General features: G+C 37.7%; 1 protein-coding gene across 1 annotated transcript in view; it reads right to left on the bottom strand.

The window, feature by feature from the left end:
- Positions 1-19645, bottom strand: part of LOC126299497 (phospholipase A-2-activating protein) — a 114222-nt gene extending 94577 nt beyond the window's left edge. The window contains exons 1-3 of the mRNA XM_049991442.1: positions 19219-19645; positions 18809-18996; positions 13076-13309 (exon numbers count right to left, since the gene is read on the bottom strand). Of these exons, the coding sequence (XP_049847399.1) occupies positions 13076-13309; positions 18809-18996; positions 19219-19361 (565 nt within the window). The 5' untranslated portion in view covers positions 19362-19645. The remainder of the gene's footprint in view (positions 1-13075; positions 13310-18808; positions 18997-19218) is intronic.
- Between the last annotated feature and the right edge of the window lie 580 nt (positions 19646-20225).

Below are 20225 nucleotides of genomic sequence, written 5' to 3'. Positions count from 1 at the left end.
ATGTTGCAGTTCTTTTGTATCCATATCCATAATGTCCCAGCATGTGACAATACCCTTAACACTATTCAACTCAGTGTGAAGCTCCCTGATGATGGGATATTCTATAAGTAGCTTGGCATTCAACAGCTTCTGTACTTGGAGAGCCCTCATAGCCTCCAGCAGAAGAGTAACATTCCACAATCTCTTCATATATCTACATTGATACTCTACAAATCACATTTAAGTGCCTGGCAGAGCATTCATTGAACCACCTTCACAATTCTCTATTACTGCAATCTCTTATACCGCGTGGAAAGAACGAACACCTATATGCTTCCGTGCGAGCTGCGATTTCCCTTATTTTATCATGGTGATCAGTTCTCCCTATGTAGGTCGGTGTCAACAAAATATTTTTGCATTTGGAGGAGAAAGTTGGCGATTGAAATTTCATGAGAAGATTCCATCGCAACGAAAAATGCCTTTCTTTTAATGATGTCCAGCCCAAATCCTGTATCATTTCAGTGACACTCTCTCCCATATTTCGCGATAATACAAAACGTGCTGCCTTTCTTTGAACTTTTTCGATGTACTCCGTCAGTCCTATCTGGTAAGGATCCCACACCGAGCAACAGTATTCTAAAAAGTGGATGGACAAGTGTAATGTAGGCAGTCTCCTTTTCTAAGTATCCTGCCAATAAAATGCAGTCTTTGGTTAGCCTTCCCCACAACATTTTCTGTGTGTTCTTCCAATTTAAGTTGTTCGTAATTGTAGTACCTAGGTATTTAGTTGAATTTATGGCTTTTAGATTATACTGATTTATCGCATAACCGAAGTTTAACGAGTTCCTTTTAGCACTCATGTGGATGACCTCACTTTTCATTATTTAGGGTCAACTGCCAATTTTCACACCATTCAGATATCTCTTCTAAATCATTCTGCAATTTGTTTTGATCTTCCGATGACTTTATTAATTGATAAATGACAGCGTCATCTGTAAACAACTCAAGACAGCTGCTCAGATTGTCTCCCAAACCGTTTATATAGATAAGGAACAGCAAAGGGCCTATAACACTACCTTGGGCAACACCAGAAACCACTTTATGACTACGAACTGTGACCTCTCTGACAGGAAATCACAAATCCAGTCACATAACTGAGACGATATTCCATAAGCACGCAATTCCACTACGAGCCACTTGTGTGGTACAGTGTCAAAAGCCTTCCGGAAATCCATAAATATGGACTCCATCTTAAATCCCTTGTCAATAGCACTAGACACTTCATGTGAGTAAAGAGCTAGTTGTGTTTCAGAGGAACAATGTTTTCTAAACCCATCTTGACTGCGTGTCAACAGTTTCCTTCGAGGTAATTCATAATGTTCGAACACAATATATGTTCCAGACTCTTGCTGCATATCGACGTTAACGATATTGGCCTGTAATTTAATGGATTACTCTTACTACCTTTCTTGAATATTGGTGTGACCTGTGCAACTTTCCAGTTTTTGGGTACGGATCTTTCGCCGAGCAAACGGTTGTATATGATTGTCAAGTATGGAGGTAATGCATCAGCATGCTCCGAAAAGAACCTAACTGGTATACAGTCTGTAACAGAAGACTTACTTTTATTGATTTAAGTTGCTTCACTACTCTAAGGGTACTTACTTCTACGTTACTCCTGTTGACAGCTGTTCTGGATTACAATTCTTTTGTGAAGGCATTTCAGAAGGCTGTGTTTAGTAACTACTTTGGTAGCACTGTCTTCAATAGTATCTCTATTGGTGTCGCGCAGAAGGCATTGATTGTTTCTTGCCGCTAACATACTTCACATACGACGAGAATCTCTCTGGATTTTCTGCCAGGTTTCGAGACACAGTTTTGCTGAGGAAACTGTTATAAGCAAATTTCGAGCTTTTGTAGATCACCAAACTTGGGGATTTTGAGTCAGTTTAAATTTGGCATGTTTGTTTAGTTGTTTCTGCAAAAGTTTTCTAATCCGTTTTGTGTATCAAGGAGGATCAGCTCCGTCGTTTGTTAATTTATTTGGTATAAATCTCTCAATTGCTGCCGATACTATTTCTCTGAATTCAAGCTACATTTGGTCTACACTTACATTTTTAATTTGTAATGAGTGGAGATTGTCTCGCAGGAAGGCGTCAAGTGAATTTCTATTTGCTTTTTTGAACAGGTATATCTTTTGCTTATTTTTGAAGGATTTGGGGATTACAATATTCAATCTCGATACGACAACCCTGTGTTCACTAATCCCTGTATTGGTTTTGAGGCTCATTATTAACTCAGGATTATTTGCTGCTAGGAGGTCAAGAGTGTTTTCACAACTGTTCACTATTCGCATGGGCTTATGTACTAACTGCTCGAAATAATTTTCGGAGAAAGCGTTTAGCACAATTTCGCATGATATTTTATGCATACCTCCAGAATTAAACATGTCAACATATCGAGGGTAAATTAAAGTCGCCACCAACTATTATCGTATGAGTTTGGTACATGCTTGAAATCAAACTCAAGTTTTCTTTGAACCTTTCAGCAACTGTATCATCTGAATTGGGAGGTCAGTAAAAGGCTCCTATTATTAATTTACTCCAGTTGCTAACAATAATCTCTGCCCATACTAACCCACAGCAAGTACCTACTTCAATTTTGCGACAAGTTGAACAAATACTAACAGCAACAAACACGCCACCGCAAACCGTGTTTAGCCTATGCTTTCGGAAGGCCGTTAGATTCTTCGCAAAAATTTGGATGAGCTTAACTCCGGGCTTAGCCAGTTTTCTGTGCCTATAACGATTTGAGCGTCAGTGTTTTCTATTAGTGCTTGGAGCTCTGGTACTTTCCCAACAATAGATCTGAGTTGTCCTGCAAGTCTGTCGAGACCTTTACAGATATAGAATGGTAACAATTTTTTAGAACTGTCCACAAGTTTCATTACAACAAAAATGTTATCCACCACAGGATGTTGTATGTTACTATGCTTACTGTTGTTGACAGAGATGACCCAGATGCACTGGCCACATGAGGTCACTTAAGAATTGAGGCGTTAGTACTGCCCAGTGCCCCACTCAAACCACTGGGAGTAGGAACATGAGATTTAGGTGTAATGGTGTCCCCATAAGCAGTTAGGGAAGAATATCTGCCCAGACAGAGAGGGAAAGCCTTATACAACTGAGGTATAGCAGGTTCCCCAGAGGTTGCCGGCAATCACTGTTCCACCTCAACTGCCATGCATCTCATCAGCACACCACACACATTGAGACTGAGGGTTGGTTGTTTGTTGTTATAGAGATATGTACCATCCTCAAGATTCAGGTGGTCAAGCCAAGATCCCCATTCCCTGTGACACACCACGTTTCACGGCCACGCCGCACAGTGGTTGCTGAAGCATTCCCAGAGGTTATCGTGACAGAGCACTAGCAACGCATACCAGTTCAGAGCTCAGGAATCCCAGAGTCGCAAAGCCCGTTCCCAGCAAATGAATGCTGAGCCCCGGAGAGCATTAATAAATCACTTATTTCACTTACACTGTGATTTCAACAGTCATGCTGCAATAACATCACGTCTCTTCAATAGAGCGCCAATTCGGGAAAGAAATTACATCAAGTCATATGGTCAAAGATGTTGATATACAGACAAACACTCAGATAATGTTAAGCTACATAGCCTATCATTTGAATGCTTTGCAATACACCCCTAAATTGATTTAAACAATCTTTCTGTATACAAAAATGAAGTGATGAATATTATTACAAAACCAGGCTCCCGACGGAAATTCAAAGTCTTTTCTCAATTTCATCAAATTTGAGGCTTTTTCTCAGTTTTTAAGGTTTGATGGTTTGGTTGCCTCCCTTCCTTGTTGTATTTGATGTATTTTGCCAACTCTTCACAAATGCTATGTAACAAGTTTTGTAAGTGCTCCCGATGTTTTCTACTGTATTTCTGTTTTTATACATGATAACAAGGGAAAATCAAGTGCACTCTCACACATTTTATAGTTGAAAATTAATTTTTTCCTCTACATTTCATTTTATTTTTAGTGTGTTTCTTGTCTTATTAATCTATTTTAGAAATGCATCATAACACTGTGTAATTACATTTTACACTTTTCTCAATAACATTTTTACGTAACTATGTTCACCATATTAGGACTTCATAAAAACATGTATCCTGCATTTACAAGGTAGTGTCTTGTGATGTATTGCTCAACACTGTTGTGCTGCAGTGCTGCCTGTATCATTTTGGAGCATTTTGGGTTTTCTATGTTTTTTCATCAGTTGCAACATATACGCAAACAAAAGATTAATGTTGCCAAGTTCTGTATGAGTACTTAAGTCAGTGTGATATCTTTTGAACAGATAACAGATGCATTTTTATGCTAGTCTGTTCAACGTACATTTTCCTATCCCGTCCCCCAGTACTTTATGACTACATCGTCACAAAAGAAGCTGTATGCTATGAACAGATGTGAAAAGATGTTATGATATGAAGCTTACAGTTGTTATTACTGGAATGTGCTATCACTGGTAAGTGCACAGGCAGTCTGACTTGTGAATGTATTTTTACACCAACAGCCTTATTTCTCATGCACACAGAGTGTTACCGTGTTGACTTAACAATTAATGTGAAGAATGTTAACATTGGTATTCAGTTCACATAATTTACATCACTTCAAGAAGTACAGTACTTCACACTCATTTAATGTTACTGTATTTCTACAGCAAAATGGCTTAGTTTTGACTACGAAGTTTATATATGTCAGATGATTTTAAAGTCCGACACATGCTGAAGCAAAACTTATGTAATATATTATTTTCACCATTGTTGTACTGTACTACTGCCTATATGACATATTTATGCAGTCCTGTACATACGAGGATCATTGCAAAAGTCATGGCAACTATTTTTTGTCTCAAAAATGGTAACAAATTAAAAAATTATGAACAATGCAAATGGAATGTTAGTTCATAAGTAAACAGTACATGTACAGAGATAGATGAATGCACACACTGCCACAAAAATAAAGAACAAGAAAAAAGACGAAAAAAGGTTGTCACACTAAATGCGTCTCACTGTCAACTGCAATACACAATAGTACATTACAAACTACACGCAATCCATGGTATCAGGAGCCTCCCCAAGAATCCAGAGTAAAGTGACACTAGATGGCAGTCGTTTCCAGGAAAACGAAGTGTGAAGAGAGACCACAATGTAAGTTGAGCAGCCATTCAGGTGCTAATCCCCCGTACTACTGTCACTCTTTCCTATAATGACATCTATGATGAGCTATTCGGGAGGAATGTCCTGAACATCTACACAATGTATTAATTCTTCAGGACAACGTGAGAGCCCATATGGCAGCATGTGTGCGGAATCTGCTCATGCGATGGTGATGGAAGTACTGGACCATTCACCACATTCGCCAGACTTATCACCTTGTGATTACAGCCTCATAGCAGAACTGAAAGAGCCACTGTGTGAAACATGAAACCAAATACGTAAAGACACTGCCACAGCAGTGACGCGAGAGATTTGATGACTCGCTCATGGTGAAGCCATGGATATTCAGCACCTTCCAATGTTGGCAATGTGTGATGGATTCGTTGGGAGATTATTTCAAGGAACTCAAATGATGATGATTGGTTTGTGGGGCACTCAACTGTGCGGATGCTAATGACCGCACATAGTCCCAATTTCTACACAGTCCAATCTAGCCACTGTCACAAATGACGGATGATGATGAAATGATAAGGACAACACAAACACCCAGTCCCCAGGCAGAGAAAATCCCCATCCCGACAGAGAATCGAACTTGGGACCCCGTGTTCCAGAGGTAGAAACACGAGCCACTAGACCACGAGCTGCAGACTCTAAGGACTCTAAGATGTCACAGGTCTGTGTTCCTGCCATGTACTATGGTGTAGTGTTGCAACTGACAGCACAAACGTCTGAAGCAACAAACTTTGTTTCGTCTTTTTCTCATGCATTATCTTTATGACAGTGTGTATGTTCATTCACCTCCCTAAATGTAATGTTTACATATGAACTAACCTACCATTTGCATAGTTCAGAATTTTTTAATTTCATACCACTTTTGAGACAAAAATTAGTTTCTATGGCTTTTGCAATGACCCTCTTACACTCTGTGCTTCATTTTTATATTCTTTTAACTTTTGCAGCAGCACTTGACAATGATACAAAAGCTGAAACTGCAATTATGTAATAAATAATTCTCACAGTCAATGGCGAATATGATGTCATTTAAAAATATGCTTCATGAAAAGAACATTGCCTTCTGTCCAGGAATTCCTATACGAGTTCATGAAGCATCTCTGTAATACTTGTGTGTGAACTGAACCTACTGGTAACAAATATAGTAGCAAGCCTGTGAACTGCTTCAATATATTCCTTTATTTCAACCTGATACTCAACAATTTGTCACTAGTGTGCTTTACGCGGTATCCTTCATAGGTAAGCTAAATTTTCCATATTTCTCCCAACAAACCAAACCTGGCCATTTACTTTCCCTACTACTGACCTTATGTGCTCATTCCATTTCCTACTGCTTCACAATGTCATGCCTTGATATTTAATTGAGGTGACTGTGTCAAGCAGCATCCCACTACTACTGCATTCAACCATTGCAGGAGTGTTTTTTCTACTTGCCTGCATTAACTTACATTTTTCTACATTTACAGCAAGCTGTCATTCTCACTCCAAACAAATTCTGTACAAGTCACCCTGCAGCTCCCAATAGTCACTCAATGACACCTGTACACTACAGCATCATCAGCAAACAGTAGCAGATTGCTGTCCACCCTATCCATTAAGCTCATTTATGTATGTAGGGAACAAACTTCACAGCTGAAGTTTAAATTTAAACACCTGTGGCTGTTTCTTTTGCATTTAATTTGTTTACATAGCCAGTTTTGGTGTTCCAATTACACCACCTTCAAGTTCCTGCATAAAAAACAACAGTGACAACATACTCAAGTTAATATACATGCTAATAAAAGGAAGGTAAAAAATTGAGAGATTAATAATATCCAAGGGAACTGACAGTAAATATTTGCCAACAGCCAAACTGTACATGATGTTACATCAACGTTAGTAAACCATTCAAAAGGAACTAGAAAACAGTTATAAAATTTTACAAATATTAACTAAAAAATAGAACATCATACAACAGTAAAAACTAATCTCTGTATGGGAAGTCAGAAACATGTCAACCTCAGATACCTGAGGTTTGTCATACTTAATAAATAAAAAACTAAAATGTAAAACAAATATAACACACTTTGTCTGTATCGGATTCTCTAACAATAGGTGACACCATCCTCTGACCTGTTTCTTGCAAGGACTACTTTTCATATAGATGCACATTTTGTTCATTTTTTTGCTGTCTGATTTCATTCAATATATGCTTTCATATGTTTACCATTCTGCACAGATATTCCTGTCCACTTTTTTACAGTTACTTCAGGTATCTGCACTCTACCATTCACCCATGTACCCATTGATTATCCACTTATTGATCTATTTTGGTTCTGCCTAACCCTCATATTACATATTGATACTGTTTTCTGCAAAGCGGTAATTTGTTACAGATTGTTATATTAGTTTAACATTTTAGTTTTTTATTAATTATGAGACACCTTAGATATCTGAGGCTGACATTACTGACCTTCAATACATAGATTAGTTTTACTGTTGTATGACTTTATATTTCTCAGTTAATATTCAAACTTTTTTATAGATATTCTCTTTCTACTGTGAATGATTCACAAACATTGATGTTAACACACTGTACGCTTTGGCTGCTACCAAATATTTATACTAAATTACCTTGGACATTTCTTATCAATTTTCATACTGTCCTTTTACTAGCATGTTTATTAACTTGATTACATTGTAAATGGTTGGCTTAAAGATGATGTAAGGGAATAATGAAACTGGTTGCATATAAATTAAATGAAAAAGATATGAATGCATGTGTTTTAATTTTCATTTCATTTTGAACAGCTGAAGTCCTTGTAACCATCTATTACATACATTGACATACTGGAAGGATATTGCCAAAACATGCATTGTGGAAGAATGTAGGGAACAATGTGAGAAGGGGGTATAACAAGGGTAGCTAAATGTGTGTCTAGGCCTGTAAAAATAACTGATTTAGAGCAGAGAGAAACATGAAGGATTAGGATGAGGAGATTAGTGTTTAACATACCATCGACAATGAGGTCATTAGATATGAAGCATAAGCTCAGATTAGGGAAGGAAATGGAAGGAAATCAGCCATTCCCTCTATCACCATCCCAATATTTGATTTAAACGATTTAGGAAAGTCATGAAAAACCTAAATCAGGACAGGTGGATGTGGTTTTGAAATGTCATCTTCCCAAATGCGAGTACAGTGTGTTAACCACAGAACCATTTCGCTCAGTATAAGTATGAAGCTGGGGAGGGATTAAAGGAGATATGAAATAGCAGTGGGGTCAGAATTAGGAAATAAGGAGGAAGGCAGGCATAGCTTTAGCACAGCAGCCAGTGGAAACAGACCAAAAGGACTGCTGGAAAGACTGTGGAGGATCTAGGAAGCAAACATACAGATAATTAGCAAAAATACCGTGCTTCTCACCAAAAGGGGATATATGAGGTCATTTACCATCATGTGGAGTCTTTGAACACCATTACTACTCCATTCTCACCAAAAACTTACTACTGAGCACCAATACCTTCACCATCTTCGTTAGTCCACGATTTTGTTGACACATACCTGTCTACGAACTACATCCTATCAGCCACCTGCATACACTGAGTTAATAAAACAGTATCACATTACATATTTTTATTATTTCACTATCACCACTTGCCTACCGTATTTCACATAATGTCTTTCATACTAACAAACTTTTCTCATGGCAACAGATTTGCTTCCCTCTATCATGCAAGTTCTATGCTACAACATTTCATATCCGCGCACTTCTTAACTCTCTTGCACTTTTATATATTTCTTGATGAAGGTTGCAACATAACTACCATGTCTAAGTCTGCATGCCCTATCCCTGTAATTGGTCTTTGCCATTATAATTAAAATTGCAATGAGCAATGTGAGTAAGCCCAGGACCAGTCATACAAACTGCATCGCAGCAAATGTGGGCAAAAAGAAAGTATCACACAGCTGCTGCTTACAGTTTGTTGTACACAGCATTACAGCAATATAAGCCTTGAACATTAACACATACTACAAATTTACCTCTAACACTAATGCACACCAATTTTACCTGTGGCCAGTCACTAGTGCTTCAGCTTTACAATACTGATTTGGTTACATTAGGAACTAATATGATACATAATGTAACACAAGATGACCTCCAATTCTTGATAAAAGAAGTGAAAACTGTTTTCACTCTCAAACTATTGTTCAGTATTCAGTTAAGAATAAATGACAGCTGTGTCCCTTTTATGTGACACGAAGTTAAAATCTTTAGCCATGACTTCTTAATTCAATTACAGAAATATACAAGGTAAATTCCATATGAAAGCAACCTTCAGCACCAGCAATTTTCCAGACGTAATCATGCTGCCTCCAACCCAAAATCCTAAATACAATCATGCACAAACAGCTGTGTTTTGTCTTACAGCAGCCCTAACATGTTAAGAATTCTGTGGCACCTACACTACTGCAAAGTCAAAATAATACTTCCCATTACTATATGGTACCTAATATATGAGAGCAGGGATTTGCATAAAACTTAATGCTGCTGCAGTCTGTGGCAGTATTTAAATCGTGTATGGTTCAAAATATTGTATACAATGCGAAATGCAGCCTAAAATCCTGTCTAAGCAGGCCCAATTACACAGCTGCTCCAAACTGATTTTCATAAAGCAAATGGTAGCTGACAAAACCAAATTTCAGCAAATTCCACTTGCTGCACGTGTAACTAACTAGTCTGAGGAAAACTAAGTAAATGTTGAAACAAATTACTCAACATGAGATTAACAGGTGAACTTCACGCAATGTAGTTATCTGTTAACTTATACGCAACAAAGTTCTATAATGCTCTCTCACTGCAGTTATTTCTAGCCATGGCTACAACAAAACTTTGTTAAAAAATGTAATATGTCAAATAAGTGAAACCATGAGCTGATATCTAGAAAAGGTGTAGTTTACCATACCTAGGTTGGTACTATATCAGTTTCACATAGCCATTGGAGTATCATTTCACGTATCCAATGAGAAATGAGTCATTGTATTTTGAGCACCAAAACTGAAACCATTTAACATTCTTTCAGATTATTTATTGGTCCATTTGGGCATGATAAACTGCTCTAAATTGTTGCTGTACATCTTCAATACTATTCCTGCTATTTCTTGAGAATGTAGTTCACGATAAAAGATGACAGTTCTTTGTAAATGGGTATAATCTAATAGATTGTTACTACTGTACTGAACAGTAAACCAAGATTTTATTCAGTGTTTGATGTTCTTGACCAAAGAAATATGATTACAACTACAAATCAAAAATTGTGAACAATGAACAACATAACAAAAAGTAAAAATAAAAATCGAAGTCCAGGTTTTACAGCCACTCAATTGCTTGAATGCCAGTCAGATGCAATTTTTCGAGGGCATGGGTTAAGGATCCTAGGGTATTGCACCATTTGTACAATGGCTTCTGGCTGAATACCTAAGACCATTCACAAATTTTAGTCTTCTTGAAGACTGGTGGTAGTCTAATTCTAATATGAAACTAAAAAAGGAAATAAGCCAACACTTAGTGAGAAGTCCACAGAACGTACATCGTTCTGTGACTACCTCATCAAAGCATGCAGCCTTTTTCACTTTGGAAGGGGAGGAGGAGGAGGAGGGGGGGGGGGGGGTGTACATAAACCTTTCTGCAATTCCAAAGTTGTAAATGGTTGGGGATATAGATCCTGTTGCTAATTCCACTTTATGGAGAGAATCTGAAGAAAGTGAACAGAGGTTATGTAACTAACATTAATTTGCACTATAATTTTAGATCTATATCAAGGTCACAAAATTATTTATGTAACTGTGGTAAATATCTTATCAACTTCTTAACTCACAACCACAGCTATATATATAAAAAAAACGCTGAAAATTTAGTGGTTATATTCACATCAGGATTTCACAAAACTGCTTCAACTCATTCCTGTGTAACGAAAACTGTACTGCCTCCATCCTAGTGCCTTGCTTAACCACGTGTCGTGCCTGAAGCAATAGAAGAAAAAATGACAATGGAGAAATTGATGAGCATAAGAATTATTAAGCATGCCACAGTGACAGTCACCACATGCATTGCATAATACATTCTCAGACTATCATGTGACTTATAAGATTTAATCATCTCGACACCTGGCCGCAGATAAACCCGGGCATTTGTTACCACCCATCAGCTTTGACCATGAAGTCATACCACAATCCAAGATCCAACACACATTATTTCAAAATAGTGACCAATACTCAGAACGTTTCCATGGTGCACAAACGTGAACATGAAGTATAGAATCATACAAATTATTAACAACAGACACTGAAACTAATGGAACAACTGCAGAAAAATGGTTTTGAGTGGGGAGAAACTAACATATAACATAATAACAAAATCACATTAATAGTGAAATGCACAAAACAGTGACAGTAACAAGGTACAGTGAAAAATCATGAAAGCTACCAAAATGCAGTACTGACGGCTGGAGTTTAGGTATATAGCTTTACTTGAAAGACCATAATCAATATAGAAATCCTGAAAGTAACTCTACTAGAAACCTAGCAAAAAATCACAGAAACTAACAATGCAGTAACAACAAAACCAGTCAACTTGTCCACAGTACCACAACACCAAAACTATCTCATAACTAACACCTACATCGGCAAAACGGTCTCCACAATACCCGCAACCCACAGTTCAAGATAATTACCAACAACTAACAACATAACAAACAAACAAAAAAATCAAAAAAATTACACTAATACCACATTATATACAGACAATATGCACATTAGCACCAATACCATTCCTACTACAGTAAAAAAATAAAATGATCCTTAACACAAAAAGTCAGCAAACACAAATCTAAAAACAATATGTCATCAACACACGCTCTCAACTAGCAAGTCTAGAGTTTTACAACTAGGAACCCCTCTGGACAAAACACCATATGTTGTTCCACCAACAATGCCACATACACTGGTCTCTGATCCACGATGCATCAATGGTGGCCAGTTGCACACCTTCCCAACTAGCTTAACGTGTCACATACTCTGCAATGAAACCAAATAACTTTAATAACTATATAGGGATCAGCTTGCTGTCCATCATCGTGACCTCCAGGGACCTACTTGTGAACTTCATTGCACATCCGCAACTAAAAAAAAATTACAATTAAATCTTCAACCATACACACCACACACTTTCAACTCCAAACCTGGTAAAGAACCTATTTAAAATAATTCACATTTACTGATAAATCAAAACTGCACATTTCTGAATATACACTCAGGATTATTTTCAGATTTAAGTATTTGAGTCAGTAACTCCTCTTGTCTATTCAGAACCTCATGTTAGAGTACTCAGTACTATTGAGTGATCAAAACACACCATGCAATTAAAAATGTGCAACTGAAAATCAACAATGAGACTTCCCTTAAATATCAATACAGTTGCTGATTCTCACAAGCAGAATATGTCAACTATAGTGAAAGTATCTATTGCCAATAACTGCCAACATCAAAATAACTCACTAACAAACTGTCACAAGCTCTCCATCATCATCATCATCATCATCATCATCATCATTAGCAAAGAAAACCTCTGATAGCATGTCACTTAGTTGATTTCTTGCCTGTGTACTGGGATATGTAAACATCACTTTCTACAGGCAATGGCATAATTTTTATCATGTGCAAGTATTCAACTTCAGTCAATCTAAAACTTGATATTTCATACGCTATGACCTAACACTGTGAATACAGATCAAAAATACTATAACTTTAGCGCTAAATAATGTTTACCATATTTTTAAAGTACACCACTAACAGCTACAGATTGTAGCTTACCTTGCAATGTGTCAATCAGTGTGCCTTTTAATTCCCAAATCATTATATTTTTGTCTGCAGATGCTGTTACAATTATTCCAGTAGGCATCTGCACTGCAGCCCATACAGTTGCTTCATGTCCAGTCAGTACAACAGTGGGTTCTTTGAAGTCAAATATATTCCAGAAGGCAGCAGTTTTATCCCAAGATGCACTAAGAAGTGTGCCTGGAAGTATGCCCGGTTGCACAGAGCACACTGCAAGAAAGATTTTTATTAAAAAAAAAAGGGTCATGCTGCATAGTAAATCACTCACACCCACATTTCACTAAGTCTTCTCATGTTTCCCATGAGTAGTGTTACAAAGCATGTGGCACTAAACACTGGGAAGGAGAGGGAAGGGGGACACAGAGGGCAAAGCACAGTGGCTAACACAGGCAAAGATTGTGAACAGTTAGCAGGCCCACACATCTAAATGTTTTAACTGTTAACTCTCACAAGTGGTCTTCTCACTGTTGTTAAAGGAAGTAATTCATATAGCCTAAGTTTCTAGTTGGGTCACAGAACAAAAATGTGACTGAGGTGCAAACAATGAACGGCTCAGCATCAATTGCCAATTACGCTATTTCTGAAAACACGATGGTGATTACATTGGAAAATGTGGGAACAATACAGATTTCTCTTTGGTAGAAGATGATCTGCCCATTCTTCAACTGGCTAATCAAAACACAGAGGAGGAGATTAGTGTTTAACGTCCCTTTGACAACGAGGTTATTAGAGACGGGGCACAAGCTTGGAGTAGGGAAGGAAATCAGTGATGCCTTTTCAAAGAAACCATCCCAGCATTTGCCTGAAGCGATTTAGAGAAATTGTGGAAAACCTAAATCAGGATGGCCAGACGTGTGTCTGAACCATCGTCCTAAGTCCAATGCGCTAACCACTGCGCCACCTCGCACGGTCTCAAAACATGTATTAAACATAAAAAGTTACAATATGTATAGATAGTAAATCCCGCCAAATGTGTAATATAGATTACTTTCACCTAAACAGAATAGCAACCTAGATGGTAACATTTTTGTCATGAATGAGTGCCAAGTGCAGTGTAGCAGAGGCAACAAAATTACCTGTTGGGAACCTACATGCAAAATTGTGACAGTGGAGTTTCAACGCAAAACTCAACGAAGATCTGCAGTCAACTACATACCAGTCCTAACAGTTCATTTCTCAACAATAGCATGCAGTGATGATTGAGTGCTTGGGTAACATTCTTCTCTGCAATAACATTGCCAATCGTATATGTGGGCACGCACAATCCTATGTATTATTTCTTAGAGGCATTTTTTGTTGGTATGTCATATCTCCCATATTACTTAATCAAAATTAAGATTGAGACATCATTTTCAAGATTTCAATCATCACTAACAACAAAAACACGCTAATAATTTAAAGTTATTGTATTCATTAAAAAAGCTATTTCAAACAATTTTTTGATAAAAGCAATGTACACAGTGCAGCCTATTGACAATCTGTTTAACAAATATGCACAGCAGCTGTAGCAGTTGCTTAGATTATGTACATAAGCACAGTCCATCACACAAGTTCGGCCACACATATTGATGTAAGGAATATAGAAGGCAGCATCTACTGACAATCTAAATTTTGCTCTCATGCACAACAGCAGTTAGAGATGTTTTTATCTTTCTTTCTTTCCTTTTTTCTTAAAGCAAGCATTGTGTACTGTGTGAAGAAACTGAATTGTATCCATGTTCTTAATGGAGCACAACATGCAGACCAAAAGGGAGACCACCAACCTGAGGGCATTCTGCAGCATTGGAATGTGTCACAGACCACAGAAGAAAACAATGAAATGATTGTATGGCGTTGTTGCCAAGGAGATCCCCATCAGGTTCAGCCAAGTGTAAGTCTTATTTCAGTTGACGCCACATTGGGTGATTTGCGTGCCAATGATGAGGATGAAATGATGGTGAGGATGACACTTGGTTTGTGTGTCGCTCAACTGCGCTGTTATTAGCACCCGTACAAATTTACAATCTAGTCCAATCTCGCCACTTTCATGAATGACGATAAAGACAACACATACACCCAGCCCCCGAGTGGATCTCCAACCCGGCCGGGAATCAAACCTAGGCTCGCTGCATAGGAGGCAAGCACATTACCGCTCAGCCACGCAGAAGAATTAATATTGGACAAAGTGATGAACAAAGATAACTTCGACTTCAGCAAGATACAGAAGCTCAGTGTAATTGCAGACAGTTCGATTCAGCATATCAAAAGAAAAATGGTATTATCATGTTAATTAGAAATCTTAATGCTAATAAGAGATTAATCAATGGCGTAAGATTAGCGGTAACTCAGGAAAGTAGCTCATCACTGCTAAATTAATTGACTTCGATACAACTGTGCTCATACCCACATTAACCTCACATCATCTACACTAACCATGCCTTTCCAAATGATAAAACAATTACCAACAAATACAGCCTTCACTGCATACATTAATAAAGCACAAGGTCAGCTACTTCATAGGGCAAGAACTGCATTTACCAGAACCTGTTTTTTCTCATTTACAGTTGTATGTACCTTTTTCAAAAGTTCACAGATTCCATTTGTGCTGCAGAATCATACAACCAAAAAGTAAACAGTGATCACATTATAACTGCTAACATTGTTTCCAAAGCATGTTTGGTAAAATAAGGAAGTTTGAAAAAATAAAATTAATCTGACACAGGCAAGGCCTGCTTTGTATTTGCTTTGCAAGTAATCATAATATATATCGATGTTAGGCAATGAAAACCCCTTAACTTCCATTTTGTTAAATTTTGCAGGAGAAGCAAAAATGGTTTCCTAGAAAATGATACAGAAAATGGTTTCCTAGAAAGTGATACAGAAAGTTGCAATTTGTTTAACTGTGTAGTAAAAGCCTAGTTAATTGACAGATTACAGAAATCCGTGCACTTCCAAATCTCTCTTTGATTATGGAGTTACTGGTTACTGAATTTACAAGGTTTTCACAGACAAATGGATTTACAGAGTTTTCACTCCCTAACATTGATATAATGAAATCAATTCTTTACAATGAGAGGATTATTTGTTATTACTGTTTACAATGTAATACTTTTTTACGTATAAATACCTGTATTTGCTTATTTCTCCATTACTATATTAACCAATCAGTGACTGATCAGGATAGACTGCAAATTATTCACACCAGCCAACTAGTTCTAGTGAAACTGTTTCGATTAAATGCATAAGCTTGTGGGTCTAAATAATACTGGCCCATTCAGACTTGCACAGTTCTTTGCATTACTTTTTCTGACAAAATCATGTCTAAGACATTATACATGCACATACATACTCTTTGGTGCATGGGTGATTGGCAAGGGTTCTTTTCACTATGCTTCAAATGGAAAAACAATAGTCCTGACAGCTGGCCACACTGTTGCTGTCATGGATAGGCTACACATACAAAATCACACTATGTGTTTGGTTTTGGTTGATAAAGTAACCACACAAATACCACTTTAACTGTGCTCTTCTTTCACCATACAGACCATAGGATATCTGGAGACTTCATACATGTATGAATAACACAAGCTGTAAATCATATCTCCACTGCACAGTTAACACTCCTTTTGACTCATTCCATTGCAAACACATGCCTGCATTCACAACTGAAAACTGCTGAACACGTGTGAACACCAATAAAGCTAACACTTAAAGGCAAGTGAAAAACGATGTGAGTTATTTGCCACAAGGCAAGAGCAGCACAACATCTGAAGTTTGCCGTGGATGCACAAGAGGCAACTATTCTCTACGACTTTAGCGAAGCCTTTGACACTTTAGCATTTTACTTGCCTAACTTAGCACCCTAAATTTTTCGCCAAGTGCAGTGAAATGGTTTCGCTCATGCATGACATCTCACCAGCAATGCGTCAAGTCCAGCATCTTAAAGTCACAGTGAAGACAGGTAGCATAAGATGACCCCCTTCAGCCCAGAGTTTGGTACTAGATCCTACACTCTTTCCATTGTACGTAAATGATGTGTACAACTGCAAATACCACATGTACGCTGATGATGTTCAGTTGTATTTAAGTGCAAAAACAAACCAGAAGACAGCCATCCAGAATTTCAATACCAGCCCATGTGCAAAAAACCCAACCAGTATTGGCTGATCATTCTGGGCTCATTAGCCTGAATTATCGGGAATCCCTACCATCTTTGACCCTAAATGGGACAAAAACCAACTTCTCTCCTTCAGCAAAGAGTCTAGGAGTAATAATAGACTAAAATCGGAATTGGAATGTGCATGCAACTGCTGTGTGCAAGAAAGCAACAGCATCTCTCCACATCCTACAAACATATAAAAATCTCTTCCCTCTTGACCAGAAAAGAACCTTTTACAAACATTTATACCTCCAATTATTGATTACAGCCAAGTGATCTAGCAAGTCCTTTCTCAGGAAAGCTCACAGCATATGGAACTGGTTATGAATGTGTATTTGTTATATGTGATGTCTGGGTCTTTGATCATATTTCACAATCATATGAACAGCTAGCCTGGGTTTGTGCCGACAAGCACAAAGATTTCCATATCCTCCATCTTCTCTACTGTCTTGCCAATGAATACTGTCCCTCATCTCTCTCCTCGACCTTAACACACTTATCTGAACAACATGGCAGAAACTGCCCTTCCCACTGGAGCAAAATCCTTTAAGTCCTACAGCACTGTTCAGCTACTTTCTGGAAGCCCTTCTCACTGGATTGAACCCCACTCTGCTATAACCTCCCATATCATATTAGAGAACTGAGTAACATGCCCAGCTTCTGAAGACAGTTACATATCTACTAAAGCAACCATAAGGATTAACACTGTCCCTGTACACACTCATTGCCCTTGTACATCCTTCTTTCCCACCAGATCGTCCTCATTTCCCAATATTCTTAGGTGGTGCAATCTCCTTAAACTTTCTTTCCCCTAAACTTGCTATATCAGAAACCATCTGCCTTGTACACCTTTTATCTAACATTACCACTACCACTGCTATCACAATTAGTGGCAGCAGATGCAGTAGTACAAGTACTGCCTCGATTAATTTTATCAGTTCTTGACTGCTATTTCAGGAACAAAAATCATTTTAATACTGTATGTCACATTAAAATTCTGAATTCTTAGGAAACACTGACATAAAAAAAGGTATCGTATATTTGAAACCCTGATCCAATGTACGAGGACAGATGGCTCCAAACAGAACTGGTTACCTAATAAATAAGTAAAACTATGTACCAACAGCTACACTAAAGTGTCAACTCACTATCTGATGCAGCCTTAGAAAACAATACATATCCATCCAAATTGGATCAAAGAGATGGTATCTACACCATGATACACAGTTACACCCAAACCAACATAAACACTATTTTCACCTCCAAAATCAAATTTCAATTAAACAATCTGTGTTTGATCAACTACAGACTGCACTTTCCAGACCAGAACACACACACACACACACACACACACACACACACACACACACACCTCTTTTTGTCTTTCTCTGAGAAAGACAATCACTATCAAGGCCACCACTACACAAAAGAAATATTTATACCTAAACACAATTATTCTGGAACTTATCTTATAACAACAAATAATATCTGTAGCAATAGTGTATGGTATACTGAACGATTTGATACAAAGTGTTCAACAACGGATCGTTACACAGTGTTTATAAACATACCTGTATCGCTATGGGAGATCAACATAAGTAGGGGTGTATTGCCACTTATTTCAAATACACGGATAATTTTGTCATTGCTTCCAGTAACCACGAAATCCCTGTCAGATTCATCTGTGACGACACATACAGAACATACGAAGTTGCGATGGTCTTCATACGTTATTCCAAACTCAAAACTACGTCTGGTCCTGTGTAACAGGGGAAAAAAAACAATATAATTGCATTTATATGTGCATAAACACATTGCATATGAAGGGTGTGGCCATAAGACTTATAATTTTGACTTGTGGTTATAAATATCACATTTCAAGCAATTATATATTCTAGTATAGCTTCTAATTTACAAATAAAAGCGTTTCACACATCCGAACAAAAATATGGACGATAATGCCTACTTTACAATAACTTACTGGTCACATTCCCACAACTTGGCTGTACAATCTCGTGAAGCTGTTATCAAATTTCCGGAGCGCGTCGTGCAAATAGCACGTACGTCTGCTTTATGTCCAGAAATTGTGTAACTCAATTCAAATTTTGTTTTCGGTTGTGACATTGTTGTAACAGAACGCTATTTAACGCACTATGTTAAATTCATAAAAGACCACTACACCGAACTCAAAGTTTAAATTTCCATCCCGTCACCTACACGATTCGCCACTGTTATGATCTTCAGCGTCTACCGGTGTCTACTGTCAGTGCAAAGAGCTTCATACAGATGCTACACAACACACATCGAGCCGCAACGAGAATTAGTTTGAGGTGAATAGATTGACAGATATGTATATAAATTTTGTGCCTTTAATCAATAGTGACGAAATCCTCAAGGACTCCGAACATATCACATAAACAGACATAAGGTACATATAATATATGGCATCAAGCCGCATTCCACGGACACTTAAAACTTGCACATGCATAATATATATCAATGCGCCAGCAACTTTGCCTCTGGAATCATCCTACTAGCTCACTGTCGTGCCAGGTGCCAAAACAGTCATGAAAGTTAGGAGACATTGAACTTCATATAACCATACATTTTACTGCACGATCGAGAAGCATGCGTGTACAAGTACTTTGTGCAAAAATGAAGGATCGTCTGTATATAAATTAGCATATTCGATAAGCTGTTCAAGTTGCTTGAACTTTGATCGACTATCAATCATACAAGCTTATGCAAGCACGCTAGCAAACATTAAAATGCTTGCGTCAAAAGTAAAAACACTGACAGATTAGATGGTTTATCTATAGATTGTTGTCATTGTTTCACGAAACCACTGAAGTTTCTTGTAAATCCGTCCATGAAAGAAGGAATATTTCCTAAATGCATATAAAATATAAGGTAATGTCTCTATACAGGGTTGTCCATTGATAGTGACCGGGTCAAATATCTCACGAAATAAGCATCAAACGAAAAAAC

This window comes from Schistocerca gregaria, chromosome X, assembly GCF_023897955.1.
Source record: "Schistocerca gregaria isolate iqSchGreg1 chromosome X, iqSchGreg1.2, whole genome shotgun sequence".
NCBI lineage: Eukaryota > Metazoa > Arthropoda > Insecta > Orthoptera > Acrididae > Schistocerca > Schistocerca gregaria.
The sequence above is the reverse complement of the archived record's forward strand: the minus strand, read 5'-3'. Positions and strand labels throughout refer to the sequence as shown.